The sequence below is a fragment of the Pan paniscus genome, chromosome 7, assembly GCF_029289425.2.
Source record: "Pan paniscus chromosome 7, NHGRI_mPanPan1-v2.0_pri, whole genome shotgun sequence".
NCBI classification, from domain to species: domain Eukaryota; kingdom Metazoa; phylum Chordata; class Mammalia; order Primates; family Hominidae; genus Pan; species Pan paniscus.
The window spans coordinates 71757722-71777281 of NC_073256.2; the positions used below are offsets into that span (position 1 = coordinate 71757722).

General features: G+C 43.8%; 1 protein-coding gene and 1 pseudogene across 1 annotated transcript; both read right to left on the reverse strand.

Moving 5' to 3' along the window:
• Positions 1-755: 755 nt before the first annotated feature.
• On the reverse strand, positions 756-2822 carry LOC106635026 (nucleophosmin-like; annotated as a pseudogene).
• A 9843-nt stretch (positions 2823-12665) lies between these two features.
• MOS (MOS proto-oncogene, serine/threonine kinase) lies at positions 12666-14013 on the reverse strand. Its single transcript, XM_003823235.5, has one exon. It carries the CDS (start codon positions 13783-13785, stop codon positions 12745-12747), a length of 1041 nt encoding a protein of 346 aa, XP_003823283.4. The 5' UTR covers positions 13786-14013; the 3' UTR covers positions 12666-12744.
• Positions 14014-19560: the final 5547 nt, after the last annotated feature.

Consider the following 19560-nt stretch of genomic DNA (forward strand, 5'->3'; position numbering starts at 1 on the left):
TGGTCTTGAATTCCTGACCTCAGGTGATCCAACCGCCTCGGCCTCCCAAAGTGCTGAGATTACAGGCATGAGCCACCATGCCTGGGCTGCTGCCCTCTACTTTTGACTTTAGAAAGTGGCTGGAGAAAAGTGAATTCCTGGCACAGTTAAAAGCATGTTTACCATGATTCAGTTAGCTTGAGAAAACTGGATGAAAAGGAAGGCAAGTAGTGTGATACACGAGAGCAAGGAACAGTTAGGGAAGTGGATTAAAGGCGCTTTAAGGCAGGCTTGTGCAGATTGAGGTTTAACTTTATGTTTCAATATTTGTTACTATTACATTCTATTCTTTTTGAGCAAGCAATACATTGACATAAAATCAAATATAAATGGTATGCAGTGAAAACTCCCATTCCTATCCTTGCTCTGTCTGTCTCTTTTCCTTACCACAGATAATGACTTTTTTTTTTCCTTTCTGGAGTTATTATGTAAAAGTACAAAAAACATGAATATCTATTTTTATTCCCCCTCTTTCCTTCACAAAAGGAAGCATATTGTAACATACTCAGTTGCATTCATTACCATCTTACATCTTGCTTTTAATTTAAAAACATATTATGCAGCTTTATCAGTAACAGTAAAATGCTTCTTTTTTTATTTCTTCTCATGTACATAGTGTTTTATGATATGGATGTATCATCAGCTAACCAGTTCTTATTGATGGAGACTTGACCTGCTCTCATTTTGCTCTTACCAAAATGCTGCAATGAATAAACTTGTTCATATGTCTATATAAATAAATCTCCAGAAGTGTGATTATTGGATCACAGGGTAAATAATTTTGTAATTTTTTTATTCATTCAAATATTTATTGAACAGCTAAGGAGATACAAAGGTGATTTAAAACATGGTCAGAGGTGGCCGGGCGCGGTGGCTCACGCCTGTAATCCCAGCACTTTGGGAGACTGAGGCAGGTGGATCACGAGGTCAGGAAATCGAGACCATCCTGGCTAACATGGTGAAATCCCGTCTCTACTAAAAATACAAAAAATTAGCCGGGCATGCATGAGGCGCCTGTAGTCCCAGCTACTCGGGAGACTGAAGCAGGAGAATGGCAGGGTGAACCCAGGAGGCAGAGCTTGCAGTGAGCCGAGATCGTGCCACTGCACTCCAGCCTGGGAGACAGTGAGACTCCGTCTCAAAAAAAAAAAAAAAAAAACATGGTCAGAGGTGATGCAAATGCGCAAGTAATAGAAAGCAAAGGGCAAGGTTCACCGAATCACAGCAGTCAGAAGAAAGTGCTTTAGGGAACCAAGAGTGAGATTGTTTCCAGCCTGAAGAGGCATGGGTGGCAAATCAGAAAAGGGGATTGGGATTAAAATAGAAGACTTCAGTCTGGATTGTTGATGACACTCAGTATGGACTATATTGGTCTCTCCTTTTCCTTTCTCCCCATCTTTGGGCTTAATTTACCAGTAGTGCCCAGGACTGTTCAATGCACTTTTTCTATACTTGCTTGCATTTTTGCTCTGATGTCTTCTACAGAACTAGGTCCTTTTGGTGTTTTAGGAGTTTTTCCTGTTTTTTGAAGGAGTCTTGTCCTTTTGATCTTGGTGTTAATGATGGTTTTGAGTCTTTTCCATTCTGATTTAATTTTTGTCCTTTTTTGGCTAGAGTGTCTTGTATAGATTGCTTCACTGGTGCTTTTTCTTCAGTTCCCTCATCATCAAAATCATCATCATCTTCATCATCATCATTATCATCATCATCATCATCATCTTCATCAGCAGCAAGTTTTACTTTTTTCTGTGGAACCTTGCTACCACCTCCAGTAGCAGACTGCTTTCCAGATATACTTAAGAGTTTCACATCCTCCTCCTCTTCATCTTCTGACTCTGCATCTTCTACCACAGCTACTAAGTGCTGTCCACTAATATGCACTGGCCCTGAACCACACTTCAACTGTAAGACCACTGGTTATGTTATTTCAAATCCCCCAAGGGAAACCGTTGGCTGTACAGACATTTCCAAAGTTGCCAGTGTTACTTTAATTGGGCTGCCTTTGTAATTCATTGCCTTTGCTTCAATAATGTGCAATTTCATCCTTTGCACCAGCCCCTAAACTGGCCATTCTTTTTTTTTTTTAGACAGAGTTTCGCTTTGTCACCCAGGCTGGAGTGCAATGGCACAATCTCGGCTCACCACAACCTCCACCTCCCGAATTCAAGTGATTCTCCTGCCTCAGCCTCCCAAGTAGCTGGGACTACAGGCATGTGCCACCATGCCCAGCTAATTTTTGTATTTTTAGTAGAGACGGGGTTTCACCATCTTGGCCAGGCTGGTCTCAAACTCCTGACCTCGTGATGCACCCACCTCAGCCTCCCAAAGTGCTGGGATTACAAGCGTGAGCCACCGCGCCCAGCCTTAAACTGACCATTCTTAAAGATAACTGGTGCTCATTTTCATCATTATCCACCTTAAAGTGATAATCTTTGTTGGCCTTCAGTTCACAACCGAAAAGATAGTTCTAGGGCCTCAGGAGGCTCATGTCCATGTCCATCAAATCTTCCATCGGGTGGCAGCACGCACTTAGGTGGCAGAGAAGGGGGACAGAGATAAATGACCACTGCTCAAGAGAACAGCTGCACAGGATGGAATCACACCAGCAATTTTGTAATTTTAATAGATGTTCCCAGATTATTTTCCCTAAAGTCTGTACTTCCACCAGCAATATCCAAGAGTGCCTAGGCATTTCCCCATGGTCCCCATGCCTCACCAATTATATTTGTCAAATTTTTGTATTTTGGCCATAATGGAAAATGGTATTGAAAGGTAGTTTTAATTAGCAATTTTCATATATTTAAGAATCACTCATATTTCTATGTCTGTGAACTGATCATTCATCTGTTGGTCTTTTCCTTGTCAAATTCCAGAAACTCTTTTTACACTAGAGGGATTCACCCTTTGCTGTAATATGAGGTACAAATCCTCTCCTCCAGTTTGTTATTTCTCGTTAATCTTTATTTATATTGTTAATTTTCTTTCTATGAAGACATGTTCCCTGTTTTTGTAGTTGAAAACATCAATTGTTTTATTTATGGCTTTAGGAAGACTTTTCTACTACGATGTTATAAAAGAATTTACTGTTCTGGTACTTCTTATGACTTCATTTTTGACACTTAAGTCTTTGATGCATTGGGAATCTATCCTAATTGACACGGTTTGAATCTATGTCCCCACTCAAATCTCACATTCAATTGTAATTCCCAGAGTTGGAGGCAGGGCCCAGTTGGAGGTGATTGAATCATAGGGGTGGATCCTCTGTGAATGATTTAGCACCATCCTCTCGGTGCTGTTCTCATGACAGGAAGTGAGTGAGCTATCATGAGAACTGGTTGTTTAAAAGTATGTAGCACCACCTGCCCCCCCCCAGTCTCTCTCTTGCTCTTGCTCTACCCATTTAAGACATCCCTGCTTCCCCTTCGCCTCTACCATGATTGTATGTTTCCTGAGGCCTCTCCAGAAGCTGAGTAGTTGCCAGCATCATGCTTCCTGTACAGCCTGAGGAACTGTGAGCCAATTAAACCTTTTCTTTTTAAACCACCCAGTCTCAGGTATTTCTTTTTTATTTTATTTTATTTTTATTTTTTTATTGATCATTCTTGGGTGTTTCTCGCAGAGGGGGATTTGGCAGGGTCATAGGACAATAGTGGAGGGAATGTCAGCAGATAAACAAGTGAACAAAGGTCTCTGGCTTTCCTAGGCAGAGGACCCTGCGGCCTTCCGCAGTGTTTGTGTCCCTGGGTACTTAAGATCAGGGAGTGGTGATGACTCTTAACGAGCATGCTGCCTTCAAGCGTCTGTTTAACAAAGCACATCTTGCACCGCCCTTAATCCATTTAACCCTGAGTGGACACAGCACATGTTTCAGAGAGCACAGGGTTGGGGGTAAGGTCACAGATCAACAGGATCCCAAGGCAGAAGAATTTTTCTTAGTACAGAACAAAATGAAAAGTCTCCCATGTCTATTTCTCTCTACACAGACACGGCAACCATCCAATTTCTCAATCTTTTCCCCACCTTTCCCGCCTTTCTATTCCACAAAACCGCCATTGTCATCATGGCCCGTTCTCAATGAGCTGTTGGGTACACCTCCCAGACGGGGTCGTGGCCAGGCAGAGGCGCTCCTCACTTCCCAGTAGGGGCGGCCGGGCAGAGGCGCCCCTCACCTCCCAGACGGGGCGGCTGGCCGGGCGGGGGGCTGACCCCCCCACCTCCCTCCTGGTCCAGGCGGCTGGCCGACCCCCCCACCTCCCTCCCGGATGGGGCGGCTGGCCCAGCAGAGGGGCTCCTCACTTCCCAGTAGGGGTGGCTGGGCAGAGGCACCCCTCACCTCCCGGACAGGGTGGCTGGCTGGGCGGGGGGCTGACCCCACCTCCCTCCCGGATGGGGCGGCTGGCCGGGCGGGGAGCTGAACCCCCCACCTCCCTCCCGGACGGGGCGGCTGGCCGGGTGGGGGGCTGACGCCCCCACCTCCCTCCTGGACGGGGCGGCTGGCCGGGCGGGGGGCTGACCCCCCCACCTCCCTCCCGGATGGGGCGGCTGGCCGGGCGGGGGGCTGATGCCCCCACCTCCCTCCCGGACGGGGCGGCTGGCCGGGCGGGGGGCTGACCCCCCCACCTCCCTCCCGGACAGGGCGGCTGGACTGGCGGGGGCTGACCCCCACCTCCCTCCTGGATGGGGTGGCTGCCGGGCGGAGACGCTCCTCACTTCCCAGATGGGGTGGCTGCCGGACGGAGGGGCTCCTCACTTCTCAGACGGGGCAGCTGCCAGGCAGAGGGTCTCCTCACTTCTAAGACGAGGCGGCCGGGCAGAGACGCTCCTCACCTCCCAGATGGGGTCGCGGCCGGGCAGAGGCGCTCCTCACATCCCAGACGGGGCGGCAGCGCAGAGGCGCTCCCCACATCCCAGACGATGGGTGGCCGGGCAGAGACGCTCCTCACTTCCTAGATGGGATGGCGGCCAGGCAGAGACGCTCCTCACTTCCCAGACGGGGTGGCGGCCGGGCAGAGGCTGCAATCTCGGCTCTTTGGGAGGCCAAGGCAGGCGGCTGGGAGGTGGTTATAGCTAGCCGAGATCACGCCACTGCACTCCAGCCTGGGCACCATTGAGCACTGAGTGAATGAGACTCTGTCTGCAATCCTGGCACCTCGGGAGGCCGAGGCTGGTGGATCACTTGCGGTTAGTAGCTGGAGACCAGCCCGGCCAACACAGCGAAACCCCGTCTCCATCAAAAAAATACGAAAACCAGTCAGGCGTGGCGGCGCACGCCACTTGGCAGGCTGAGGCAGGAGAATCAGGCAGGGAGGCTGCAGTGAGCTGAGATGGCAGCAGTACAGTCCAGCTTTGGCTCGGCATCAGAGGGAGACCGTGGAAAGAGAGGGAGAGGGAGACCGTGGGGAGAGGGCGGGGGAGGGGGAAGGGGAGAGGGAGAGGGCCAGTCTCAGGTATTTCTTTATAGCAATGTGAGAACAGAATAATACACTAAGAAATGATGTGAGGTCGACATCTAATTTTGGTAGTTGGCCACACAAGTTTCCCAGAATAATTTTATTGAACAGTCCATCTTTTTTGGCCAGGTGCCGTGGCTTGTGCGTGTAATCCCAGCACTTTGGGAGGCCGAGGCAGGAGGATCTCAAGCTCAGGAGTTTGAGACTACCCTGGGCAACACGGCTAAACCCCGTCTCTACAGAAAATATAAAAATTAGCCAGGCATGGTGGTGTGTGCCTGTAGTCCCAGCTACTTGGGAGGCTGAGGTGGGAGGATCACTTGAGCCCAGGAGGCAGAGGTTGCAGAGAGCTGAGATTGTGCCAGTGCATTCCAGCCTAGGCAACAGAGCCAGACCCTGTCTCCAAAAAAAAAAAAAAAAAAAGAAAGAAAAAGAAAAAAAAAAGAAAGTCCATCTTTTCTCCACTGACTCAAGACACCATCTTTATTGCAGACAGAATTCCCATATGTGCTTGTGACTGACTTCTTGGACTTCTATTCTGTGTATTTTAATTTTAATTTTAATTTAATTTTTTTTTGAGACAGAGTCTCACTCTGTCACCCAGGCTGGAGTGCAGTGGCACGATCTTGGCTCACTGCAACCTCTGCCTCCCAGATTCAAGCAATTCTCGTGCCTCAGGCTTCTGAGTAGCTGGGATTACAAGGGCCCGCCACCATGCCCGGCTAGTTATCGTATTTTTAGTAGAGACAGGGTTTCACCATGTTGGCCAGGCTGGTCTCAAACTCCTGGCCTCAAGTAATCTGCCCACCTCGGCCTCCCAGAGTGCTGAGATAACGGAGGTGAATCACCATGGCTGACCTATTCTCTTGAAATGGTCTGTCTATTCATATATCATGCCACAATATTTTTATTATCTAGGTTTTATAGAACATATTAATATCTGATAGAGCTAGTGCTCCCTCATTGCCTGTCTCTTTCTGAACTTTCTTGATCTTTTTAAACAAATAAATTCTTTAATATAAATTTTATGGCCAGGAGCGGTGGCTCACACCAGTAATCCCAGCACTTTGGGAGGCCGAGGCGGGTGATCAGTTGAGGTCAGGAGTTTGAGACCAGCCTGTCCAACGTGGTGAAACACCGTCTCTACTAAAAATACAAAAATTAGCTGGGTGTGATAGTGTGGACCTGCAATCCCAGCTACTCAGGAGGCTGACGCAGGAGAATCACTTGAACCCAGGAGGCAGAGGTTGCAGTGAGCCGAGATCGCACTGCTGCACTCCAGCCTGGGCGACAGAGTGAGACCCCGTCTCAAAAAAAAAAAATTTACAGTCAACTTGTCTCATTTCCAAATTAAACACATCAGTTTTATATTTATATATAAATACTAGTTTATATTACTTTATATATAAAATTGGAATTGTTTTAAATATATGTTAACTTAGGGCGAATAGTCATCTTTATGGCAAATCTTTATTCAAGTATATAGCAGTCTTTTCATTTCTTTGAGGCCTCTTATATACCTTTCTAGTATTTTTAAGATTTTGCCCTAAAGATTTTGCACATTTTTATTAAGCTTTACCTAGGTATTTTTATTTTTTAGTTTGAAATAACTTCAAACTTACAGAAAAGTTGCAACGGTAATACAAAGATCTCCCAAATTCTCCTTGTCAGGGCTCTGAGCCCAAGCCAAGCCATCGTATCCCCTGTGACCTGCACGTATACATCCAGATGGCCTGAAGAATCACAAAAGAAGTGAAAATGGCCAGTTCTGATGACATTCCACCATTGTGATTTGTTCCTGCCCCACCTTAACTGAGCGATTAACCTTGTGAAATTCCTTCTCCTTGCTCAGAACCTCCCCCACTGAGCACCTTGTGACCCCCGCCCCTACCCGGAAGAGAAAAACCCCCTTTGACTATAATTTTCCACTGCCCACCCAAATCCTATAAAATAGCCCCACCCCTATCTCCCTTCGCTAACTCTCTTTTCGGACTCAGCCCGCCTGCACCCAGGTGAAATAAACAGCCTTGTTGCTCACACAAAGCCTGTTTGGTGGTCTCTTCACACTGATGCACGTGACCCTCCTCATTCAGCAATGGTTCCCCGATTGTTAAATTTGACATTTACTTTATTCTTTCTACATACAATTATTTCTTATCTGAATCATTTGAGAGTAAGTTGAAGACATAATACCTTATTACTCTTTTAGCATTTCACTGAGTATTTCCTAAAAACAATGGCTTTCTCCAACATAACTGCAGTGTAACTATCAAAATCAAGAAATTTTGTTATAATACTCCCGTGTAATCTAGAGATCTCATTTAAATGCATCAGTTGTCCTAATAATGTTTGTTATAGGACCACAATCCAATCCTGGATTATGTGTTGGACTGGGTTGTCATGTCCTTTTATATGGAACAGTTCTCAGTCTTTCCTTGTCTTTTATGACCTTGATACTTCTGACATGAGCAGGCCAATTTGAGTGTATAATTGTTTCCTCTTGATTTGGGTAAGGTTATATGTCTTTTGCAGGACTACCACAGAAGTGGTGCTATGTTCTTCTCAGTGCGTCATATCAGGAGGCACGTAATGTTTGTCAGTTTGCCCCATTACTGGTGATATTATCTTGAGTAAGATACCTTTCTGTATATCTGTCTACATCACTTGTAAGATAATGTCAGTATGACTTCTTCACTGTAAGGATAATTATTTTGTGCTTATTTGCAATTAATATTTGTTGGTATTCTATTGTAAGGTAGAGCTTTCCTTTCTCCAACATTTATTTATATAATTATTTATATCATTATGGATTCCTATTTCCTTCATTATGACTATTCATTTCTAATTGATTTACCATCATTAATCATTTTAATGCTAAAATTATCTCAGGTCAGCCAGTAGGAGATCATTCAAGCCAGCTCCTGTGTCCTTATAACAGGTGTCTATCATTCCTGAGCATTTCTTTATTTGGAGGCACAAGATGTTCTGGTTCATTTTGTATTTTCCCTGCTCTGGAATCGCCATTTCTCCAAGAGGCCCTGGTTTCCTCCTGTTGTGAATAAAAATTCAGAAACTAAAAAGTCAGAATTCAGAACTAAAGTTTGGTGTTAATCTGCTCCAGAGTGTCATTACTTTAGGTCCTGTCAAAGGAAAGAGCTAGGAAATACATGTATGTGCATACACACACACACAGACCCACACACATTAATGTCTGTTAGTATATCTATCCCTATATCTCCTTTCATCTACCTCTATTAAAAACTACATGTTCATACTGATACTTCTAAACTCAATCTGACATTTCCTATTTCAATTTCAGTAGGGTTTATTCTAGACTTCCTCATTTCTATACTTGTAACTTCCTTTTCTAACAGTTACAAATCCTGGCTCCCATTCTCCTCGATGTATTTTCTTACTTGTTTAATCCTTCTGTATATGACTAATGTCCCCACCATATTAGCCAAGTATCTCATCCTCCAGCCCTGCTATCACCAAACATGCAGTCTGTGGCTGTGTCAAAGGGAATATTTTATCTTTTTCAATGGTATTGTAAAAAGAATCTTTCTTTTATAAATTCTAGCTGATTTTTGTTTACATAGTTGAAGTCTGCTGATTTCTGTATGTTAATTTTATATCCTGCAAACTTACATAATTATTTTGTTTTAGTTTTTCTATTAATTGTCTTGTGTTTCTTTTCCAAGTATACATCCTGAAAATAGAATCTGCAAACAGAATTTGTTTTTCTTCTCTCTTTACAGTTTTAGACCTCAAGTTTAATTTTCTTTTTAAATATCACTGACCAATAAAACGTTAAATCATAATAGCAGTAGTGGGCATTCTTACATTATTCATGACTTTAGTGGAATGATTTCCTGTTAATATGGTAGCTATTGGGCTGAAATGTGTGGTGTTCTATACATTTTTAAGTTTTTATTTTGAAATAACTTTAGACATAGAAGAATTGCAGACAGTACATAAAATTCTTGTATAACATATCCTTTATTCAGTTTTCCCTATGTTATATAATCATGGTATTAATATATTTAAAAAAATAAGAAATATAAGAAATTAACATTAGTTATGTATTTTTTTTAAAAAAAGTGGGTTAGGTAAATATCTATTCCTCCTTCTTTTGAGTCTCTTTTTAAAAACCCGGAATGAACATTTAATTTTGTCAAATGTATTCTCAGCGTATGTTCTTACTCTTTTAACCTGCTAATATGATGAAGTAAGTCAATAGATTTTCTAATATGAAACTATTTTTGCATCTTAGAAGAAATCCACTTGATTAAAAATAACATGTGCATGATTATAAAAATTAACTCTTAGATTCTGTATGCTAATATTTACTTAGGACACTGATAATTTTTTACACTGATAGTTTTAAACAAGATTGACCTGTCGTTTCTTTTTTAAAAGCAGTCTTTATGGAGTTTTGATGTAAATGTTATTCTTTTTTTTTTGAGACGGAGTTTCGCTCTTGTTGCCCAGGCTGGAGTGCAATGGCGCCATCTCAGCTCACCGCAACCTCTGCATCCCGGGTTCAAACGATTCTCCTGCCTCAGCCTCCCAAGTAGCTGGGATTACAGGCATGTGCCACCACACCTGACTAATTTTCTATTTTTAGTAGAAATGGGGTTTCACCATGTTGGCCAGGCTGGTCTCGAACTCCGGACCTCAGGTGATCCACCCACCTTGGCCTCCCAAGGTGCTGAGATTACAGGCGTGAACCACCGCGCCCGCCCGTATTATCTTGCTTAATACTTATCTTTGCACTGTTAAGTATGCCTTTACCTCTGACTTGATGTGTATGTCAAAGAGCATACTTTGACTCTTAGCTGCTACAGAGGGAGCAGTCATGCACCTGTTCTACCTCTCACCAGGGTGGTTTTCCAACAACTCAGACTTCTTTCATCTGTTTGTTTCCTTCCAATATGGCATTTCTGTGGATTTCTTCATGCAGCCACAACCTTCTTTCTCTCCAAAGCAAACCGGGCCCAGAAGGCTTCTGTGCCTGTCCAGTATTCCCTGCCCTGTCCCCAGGGTGACCCCCTCCTGTCCAGCAGCTGAATTTTGCTGCCAATTTCTGAGCTCTGCATGGCTGGATCCTCCGTAACACCTGCTCTTCCTTCTTTTTCTACCAACTCCTCTAACCTCAGCACTCTCATTCCTGTTCTCTGATTTCTTCCCCAACATTTGCACTTCCTAGTGGGCTCCTGTTCTCCAGGGCCCCTAATTTTGCAGGTCTCTCTGGGATCTGTCACTGCTGGGTCCCTTGGTCCCCACCCCCTTGCCCTGACGCCAGCCACCCCTTATCCTTTCTGCTCTCTTTCCTTAAGGCTCCATTCAATCTTTAGTTATAACATTTTAGAGTTTGTTTTCTCTACCCCAGATTCACTGATTATGGAGCCTACAGTGTTTATTCCCCCTTCTTCATCTTGTCATTCTATGTGGTCTCCAGGTGAAGGGAAGATACTATTGTAATTTAAACTTACCAACATGAACTCCTATTGCCACAATAGTCAGAGAAGGGGGCTGGGCACAGTGGCTCAAGCCTGTAATCCTAGGACTTTGTGAGGCTGATGTGGGGGGATCACTTGAGGTCAGGAGTTCAAGACCAGCCTGGCCAACATGGTGAAACCTCGTCTTTACTAAAAATACAAAAATTAGCCAGGTGTGGTGGCACATGCCTGTAATCCCAGCTACTGGGGAGGTGGAGGTTGCAGTGAGCCAAAATCGTGCCACTACACTCCAGCCTGGGTGATGGAATGAGACCCCATCTCAAATAATAATAATAATCAGAGAAGGGAATTCTTTATCGGTATAGGTGGTTTGTTCCCCCAACTACCTGGACAGAGTTAGCAGCACTCTGTCAGTGTTTTACATGGCCACAGACAGCTCCCTTTTGCTTTTCTGAAGAACAGTTTCAAACCATGTTCTCACTCTGTAGACTCCCCTACCCTCAACCACTCTTAACAGAAAAAAAATAGAAGTTCACAGATGTGTGCTTCCCCAGTCCCCTTTTTCCTAGGGTAAATGTGTCTATAATACCAGTGTGCCCCCACCCTTGGCTCCCATCCTGGGAAGAGATGCCCTTTCTCTCCAAGATGACAATCTCTTCCCCTAGGTACTATGCTTCATCCCTTCTACAAGTATCTAAACTTTATCAATTATCTTTGCCTCTGGTGGCTCATTTTACAAATAAAATTATTTCTTTCAACCTAAAACTAAATGATACCAGATAAAAAATCTGAAAACATTTCTATGTCTCTGACCCCCTTTTAAGCTTCCTGCCTCTCCCTCCTTAACAGTGCATGCACAGCCTCTGCTTCAGGGCCTTGCCATTCCCTCTGCCAGCCATTGCATCAGCCTTGCTTTCCACCATGCACAGAAACTGCTATTGCTAAAAGAAAGTCAAAGCTGTCCCAATGACAAAATCCAATCACCTTCTCCTTTAAATCCTATGTACCAACATCCATTGTTTTGATGTCTAGAGTGGGCAATCTAGTTCTATTTGTCTGTTCTCTTCCATCCAAATGTTAAATTTCATGATTCCTGACATCATATAATCTTTACCTTCTACTCCTACATTTTCCTCTCACATCATATAATCTTTATCTTCGACTTCTGAGTCCCAATACCAGGTAAAAATGACCCAGTTTAGAAGTGTTTTAGCAAAATGTTTCTACTCATTGCAATGCACAAGTTAAAAATATTACAATAAGTCATTTATGATATAATTCCTTTGAATGTAAATGTACCTCAGTGTATGACTTTTATGAGTGAAGGTCATTACAAACAAGAAGTTTTACTGGGGGGAGTAGTAGGAAAGCATTACTTATTTTTTTAAAAGTTTTTACTGATTTGGTGTGGGAGCAACTACACCATTAATAGTTGGAATTTATGTGGTAGGTATGGGATATATATGGATTTATAGAAAATTTTGACATTTCTGCAGTGGAGTTCTATTTTGGACAAACTTTTATCAATAACAAATTTAAATAAATGAAATACTAGCAATGGAAAGCAAAGCACATGACTATATGAATAAGATTAGTTACTAACAGTACTGAGACAACAGGTACTAGACTTGTAGCTTTGCTAATGTGTCCTAGAAAAAGCACTGGAGACTAAAGGAGTTTTTAGTAACTTTATTTTCTAAAACTCCATCCTACAAATATGTTTTCTTCGACATCTCCACTTCCTTTAAAAACAAATAGAATCAGACAAAAACTTATCTTGACCAGGTTTTCAGTCAGCCGAGTTCAGCTTTCAAAGAGGTGAGATCCACCAAAAGCAGCCGCGCGCTCGGCCTCTGCGGCGCGCTGGGTCTCCAGCAGCGCTGGACGACGTCCCCAAGGCGCTGCCCGGGGAGCGAGTCCTCGAAGACGGCAGCGGAGAGGGACGGGCGCAGGTCGTAGGCCACCACCGCGTACAGTATGTGCTGCCGCTCCCCCGAATACGGCGCCTGCTTGGTAGTCATTTGCCAGAGAGTGATGGCAAAGGAATAAATGTCGGCTTTAGGCGTCACGCCCTCTCCTTTCAGGAGCTCCGGGGCGCGGTGGGTGTATGTGCCTCCTAGAGGGTAAGAGGGTGTCTGGAAGCACCGCAGATCTTCCAACTTCTCAGAGCAACCGAAGTCACTAATTTTACAGACATCCTGCTCACTGATCAAAATGTTCGCGGGCTTCAGGTCCAAGTGCACAATGCTTTGCGAGTGGAGGAAGAGCAGGCCGTTCACAACATCTAGTGAGTACTTGAGACACTTTCCCAAACTTAACTGTCCTCCAGTGCGGCAGTGAGGCTCCCCTGCGTCCCCCTCAGGGTGGCCGGCGGCGCCATAGATGACTTGGTGTAAAGTGACGTTGCCACCGAACTCCATGATGATGGTCCCTAGGCTATTGGACCCCGCGGGCGTGCGCGTGCTGGCAGCCACCACGCGCACGATGTTATCGTGGCGCAGCCTTGCTACGTTGAGCTCAGCCCAGAAACTCCGCCGAGATGCTAGTCGGTTCTTGGTGCACTTGTTCACTTGCTTTATGGCCACAGGAACACCGCGGTAAGTCGCCTTGTACACCGAGCCAAACCCTCCAGCTCCCAGCCTCTGCAGCAAGCACACCTGCTCCCAGTCAATGGAGCACCAGGCCAGCCGGCGCGGCAGCCGCGGGGCCCGAGGAGGAGTGGCCCCCAGAAGCAGCTTCGCAGGTAGCTCTGAGGGACTGCTGCAGGGCCGCGCGTCCACCGATGGGGAAAACTCGCTCCGGAGGTAGGGGCGTAGGGCCAGGGGCGAGGGCATCGCACTTTGCAGGGGGACACCAGGGCCGCTGGAGTGAATGAAGAGACTAGGGGAAACCGCGGGACTTTGGAAACATGACTGACTACTCCTTCGCTCCACCTCATCCCTTTTCTCCTTTTCCTTCACTTGTTCCAAATGAGCTACATCTGTGCTGTCACTCAGCAAGAGTTTTTATCAGATGGAGGGAGAAACCGGAATGAAGCACAGCTATCCCTTTCAGATGAAAGCATTTCCCTTCCACACTTGAAGTGAATTCTTATAAAAACAAGCTCATGCCAGACAAACAGCATGGAGCTGCCCCAGAACTCACCCCTCTTTTACATTATTTCTTAAATTATAATAAAATACGTTTTTTTCAAGTCTCATCCGCTGCACATTATCAGTCCTCAGACTAAAGAGACCACAAAGCACAATGAAATTGTTTCACACTTTGCAGGCTGTAATGATTGTTAGTGTCATTCTCCAGCTGCATTAAATCACTTCCAGCAGGTATTGGCTAAGAGTTAAAATGCAAACAGCAGACATTTGTTTAACCAATTAAAGGGAAAAACTAGGTGCAACATTCATATGGATAAAAAATTGCAACCTTAATCAATCCAAATAGAATCACTGATACAGACCATAACACACACCTAAATTCATCAGTGGAAAGGAGAATCCCCTGACACTCTATGCAGCTTACACAGCAAATTAGCAAGACATCTTAGCAACATACTGACTTCCTAACAATCCTTCCCTTCCAAGGCGATTTGGCCCAACCGGTCAGCTCACTTGCAAGAGAGATTCTAGACTTCGTAGCAAATGAGTTACCGAAGTTTTGAACCAGAGTTGGGGGAGACAAAAGAATAGAAATGATTCAGAGCTGTGATCAGGGCTTCAAATAATAACACATATGGGAGAATTGTAGAAGAGGAAAAATCTGAAGAAATAAAAATGGCACAAAATCACTGGTACCTACATATAATGTAGAAAACCAGAAGTTGGAATGAAATTCATGGTATTGGCCATCAGACAATAAGATCCTCCTTTCTGATTTTTATAATGAAAATTAATTTTCTACCAAGTGCAGTGAGTTATGCCTATAATACCAGTGCTTTGGGAGGCTAAGGTGGAAGGGCCACTTGAGGCCAAGAATTTGAGACCTGCCTCTACAAAAAATAATAATAAAGTTAGCTGAGTGTGGTGGTGCACTCCTATAGTCCTAGCTACTTTGGAGGCTGGGGCGGGAGGAGACTTGAACTGAGGAGTTTGAGGCTATAGTGAGCTATGATCGTGCCACTGCACACCAGGCTGGATGATGGAGCAAGATCCTGACTCTAAGCAAAAAATTAATTTCATACCATATCATTGGTAAAAGGACCAATAATATTACCATATTCATGAGAAAACACACACACACACAAAAGTGTTAGGATCTATATTTTAAAAAATCAAATGGTAAAGTTCCCTTCTTCTAAAGCACTTATGTGCTAGGTTATGTGTAACCACATTTTAATGATAGCAGTTCTGTTTTTGAAGTATATTGACTTTGAGAAGGTAAATTAATAAACATGAACAATTTACAGAAGCAATTTGAGGTCTGTGAAGCCCTGGAATAGGATTTCTATTCTATACTACCTGTGTGGCTTAGTATGTGATCTAGTGTGTGTATAATATTTAACCTGCTTGAGCCTCAATCTTTTTTTTTTTTTTGAGACAGAGTTTCGCTCTTGTTGCCCAGGCTGGAGTGCAATGGCACGATCTCCGCTCACTGCAACCTCCGCCACCTGGGTTCAAGCGATTCTCCCGCCTCAGCCTCCCGAGTAGCTGGGATTACAGGCGCATGCCACCATGCCCAGCTAACTTTTGTATTTTTAGTAGAGATGGGGTTTCACCATGTTGGCCAGGCTGGTCTCAAACTCCTGACCCCAGGTGATCCACCTGCCTCAGCCTCCCAAAGTGCTAGGATTACAGGCGTGAGCCACCATGCCTGGCCAACTCTATGGAATATTTTAGTAGAAAGACTGTTGTGTGCAATTGTGCCAAACCCCAAATATAAAAGGATGCCAATGAATAGAGAAAAAGTAATACAATTATATTCTATAATAAATCTACATTGCAAAATTTACTCAGTAACTGTCACCTAGTTGGGATTATAATTCAGGGCTCTGAAATGATTATATAATAGGAGTGCTGTGAATATTAGCAGAATAAGAGTGCCTTAACCCCCTAGATATTACACATAATGCAAGATAATGTGACTTATTATATAATCTTTATTTTTAAGATAATTGTATACACAATTCATTTTCAAAGTTGGTTTTACTCTTTACCCAAAACATAAGGTATTAGTGAAAATGTGGCATTCTGTGTATTTATAAACCCCAAGTTCATTAGATCTATCATCTGCCAATCTGCCCAAGAATATTTAATTGAATATCCAATTTACAACAGCCTTTGTTTTCTTTTTTAAGGTATCTTAAAATATTTCTTTTACTCAGCAAATTGCACTTACCCTGAAAGCAGGATCTATCTCCCTATTGATTTTTTCTCCCCGTAACACAGTGCCAAACATATTTCTTATTATGTTCTTACTTTAATTTTGCTTTTTTCTTTTTGAGACAGCGTCTCACTATGTCACCCAGGCTGGAGTGCAGTGGTGTGATCTTGGCTCACTGCAACCTCTGCCTCCTTGACTCAAGCGATCCTCCCACCTCAGCCTCCCAAGTAGCTGGGACCACAGGCACACACCACCACACCCAACTATTTTTGTATTTTTTTGTTGAGATGGGGTTTCACCATGTTTTCCAGGCTGGTCTTGAACTCCTGAGGTCAAGCGATCTGCCCGCCTCAGCTTCCCAAAATGCTAGGATTACAGGGCACTGTGCTCGGCCCTTAACTTTAATGTTTAATCCTGATTTGGTTACCAAATATGTGTGCACTATGTAATATTTTGGATCTCAAAAATGGGTAAAGCTTTAGCATGGTGGTAAAAGGCTATTAGGGGCCAGATGGCCTGGGTTTCTTACCGTCCCAGTGCCTGTTTCCTTATCTGCAAAATGAGGAAAATATGCCCATCTCAGGATTGTTGTGAAGAGTAACAGAGTTTCAAATACTTAGATCAGGGCCTCAATGCTAATTATTATTTATAAAACTCATTTAAAAAACCATGTGTATGGGCTTATACGAATAAGAAACAGATTTGTTAGGTAGTATTGGTTTAGAAGGATCCTATCAGGGCTGAAATAACTCGTTTTCATGTTAAACTAACATAAAATTTGAGTATTTTTCTGCTCTTGAATTTTGCGGTTAAAGGTATAAAATCCTGCTGTATTACTGGTACAGCATGTAGTAAAAACGTGGGTGGAAGGTTAACACTAATCTGATCAAATGCAATATGCCTATGTCATCCCCCAAAGGCAAAGAGCAAAATGTGTTGATAACAAGGAATTCTCCTTGGAATTATATATGAAACAAAGGAGACAAGATAAGCTGCACCTCCTGAGGAGCGAAATGCTCTCGTGTTCTTAGCGCACAGGCTTTACGTGTTTTGTTCTTTGATTGGCAGCATGACTATTAAGATACTTTCGTATCAAACACCATATTTATCACAAGAGTAACAACAGATACCAGAACGGATAGCTCCTTTTAATTTGACTTTAATCAGAGCCTGAGGATCGCGGATCGTGGGAGAGCGTCCTCCTGACCAACGTGGTTGGCTTTCTGGGCACGCTGGGCCTGAGCCGCCCCAGCTCCCGGGGCGCGCACCGGGTTCCACGGGTACCGGGGACGGCGGGGCGCTGCGCCCTCCCTGCCTCCTGCACTTGCTGCGCTGGGGCCGAGGAGGTGGCTCTGCCTTTCTTGATTCCCCAGTCTCTGGAAGACAAGCCGCCCTCGCCGCCTCCTGGCTGCCCGTGGGCTCGCCCTCGGGCTCGCCCGCTGGGGCTTTTGTGCGTTTCCTGGTGCACGGGCTTTGGGCGCGCTGGTGCCCGGAAGCACGTGGGCGAGGCCGTCGGTCCCCGAAAGACGCTCAGAGTGCGCCCAGCCTGCCCTTCTGCGTACGCAACAAATTTTCCTTTCTCTTTAGAGTCATCACGTCGTCTTTTGGAAGGCAGTCTTAAAAAGGCCCAGAAGCTCAACAGCAGTCTCAACAGCACATAAAACCCCACCGACGGCGGCCGCGCTTGCGCCTGCGCACTCTTGACGGCCGCCCGAGTCCTGGCAGGGGACCGACCGGTTAAGAGATCTCGGGTTACAGCGGATTCGAGAGGTTACAGTGGATTCCAGAGGTTACAGTGCGAAGAGCGCGAGTATTGCAACCGTGCAAGTGTGGTATTGCTGGTTACAACCGTGGATTTCATCGTCGAAATTTCACTTTTGCCTTTTTTAAGACTAAAAAGTTAAGCTGTAGATGAATATATATGCTTTACGAAAAATTCCCATACAAAGATTATAGAGTCAAACTTGAAAAACATATCAATTTTTTTTTTTACTTCAGTGGGATTATACTATTGACATTCTAAAATTTGAATTTTATACTTAGCAATATAACATAGACTTGTTTCTATGTCAGTAAAGTACATATACAGCTACTTTAATTTTTATATGGTCCATATAATATGGTCGGGGCAGATCTTAGTTTGTGGATTGCATGGAGCACGTCCCTGGATGTGACCAGCGCACACTATCTGTTTCCATGCGGGGAGGTTGGGGTTGGTTGCTTCCACTTTGCCCTGATCGCTTGGGTTTTGTATTTTGACTCTGGAGATACGTAAATAAAATTTTACTTCTCTAAATACAGCTAAACTTCACAAAAGGTTTTAAGACATACAAATGTGTTTCAAACTGGTTTTGGAAACCTTTGAATTTAATGATATCTTGCAATTTTCTCATGTTTTTAAGAACATAAAATGCTTATAGATATTTGAAATTTTGAAATTTGATCTGATTAAAATGCGGCTGTCTTGAATGATTTTGTCCAATTTATGATCACATACTGGCATCTTCCCTCAAGCCAGACTTGTTTGCTTGCTTGTTTTTGTTTTGTTTTGTTTGCTTTTTGAGACAGCGTCTCACACTCTGTCTTCTAGGCTGGAGTGGAGTGGCGCGATCACAGTTCACTACAGCCTCCACCTCCCTGTGCTCAAGCTTTCCTCCCACTTCGGCCTCCCAAAGTGCTGAGATTACAGGCGTGAGCTACCACGCCCCGCCTCAGAAAATGCTTTCTAACTTTGTATTTAATATTTACTAAATTCTGTATTTTTCACTGATAAATGTGTCAAAATAATAGGATGTTTGAATAAAGGATCCAAAAGTAATATACTCTATTCAATTCACCATCTTTACTCAATTTTAAGCAAAATTTTCTCATGCGTATCATTATGGACTCGTGGCCTCTCATAGATTCAATGTGATTTAATCAACTGCAATAATTATTATTTTTGCTGCTCAAATTGACACACTTTGGCCAGTGGGGGGCCCTGTTGTGTTCTTTTGACACAGTCCCATTACTATGAATTATTTCTTGCCTCTTGGTACATACAGCAAGTTGCCTCAGGCTCATAATGGCTCTTGGAATCAGTCATTTCTCCAGGGTATCCTGGAAAGATGCCATAATCTCAGCATTAAGTGCACACATTAGGTTCATTCTCCTAAGCCCTTGTTATTAGTTCATTTTAGCTGACAGAATTGGAAAACATATACTCTTTTTTCTTTTAAAAAGCATGGATTTCTATTGATATTTCTAATTCAGTTCTGACAGTATGATTCCCAATTAAAGCATTTAAATTTTATTAT

What these genes read in the sequence shown, in the direction of transcription:
- MOS (XM_003823235.5), bottom strand. Translation starts at nt 13,785, where the DNA reads ATGCCCTCGCCCCTGGCCCTACGCCCCTACCTCCGGAGCGAGTTTTCC.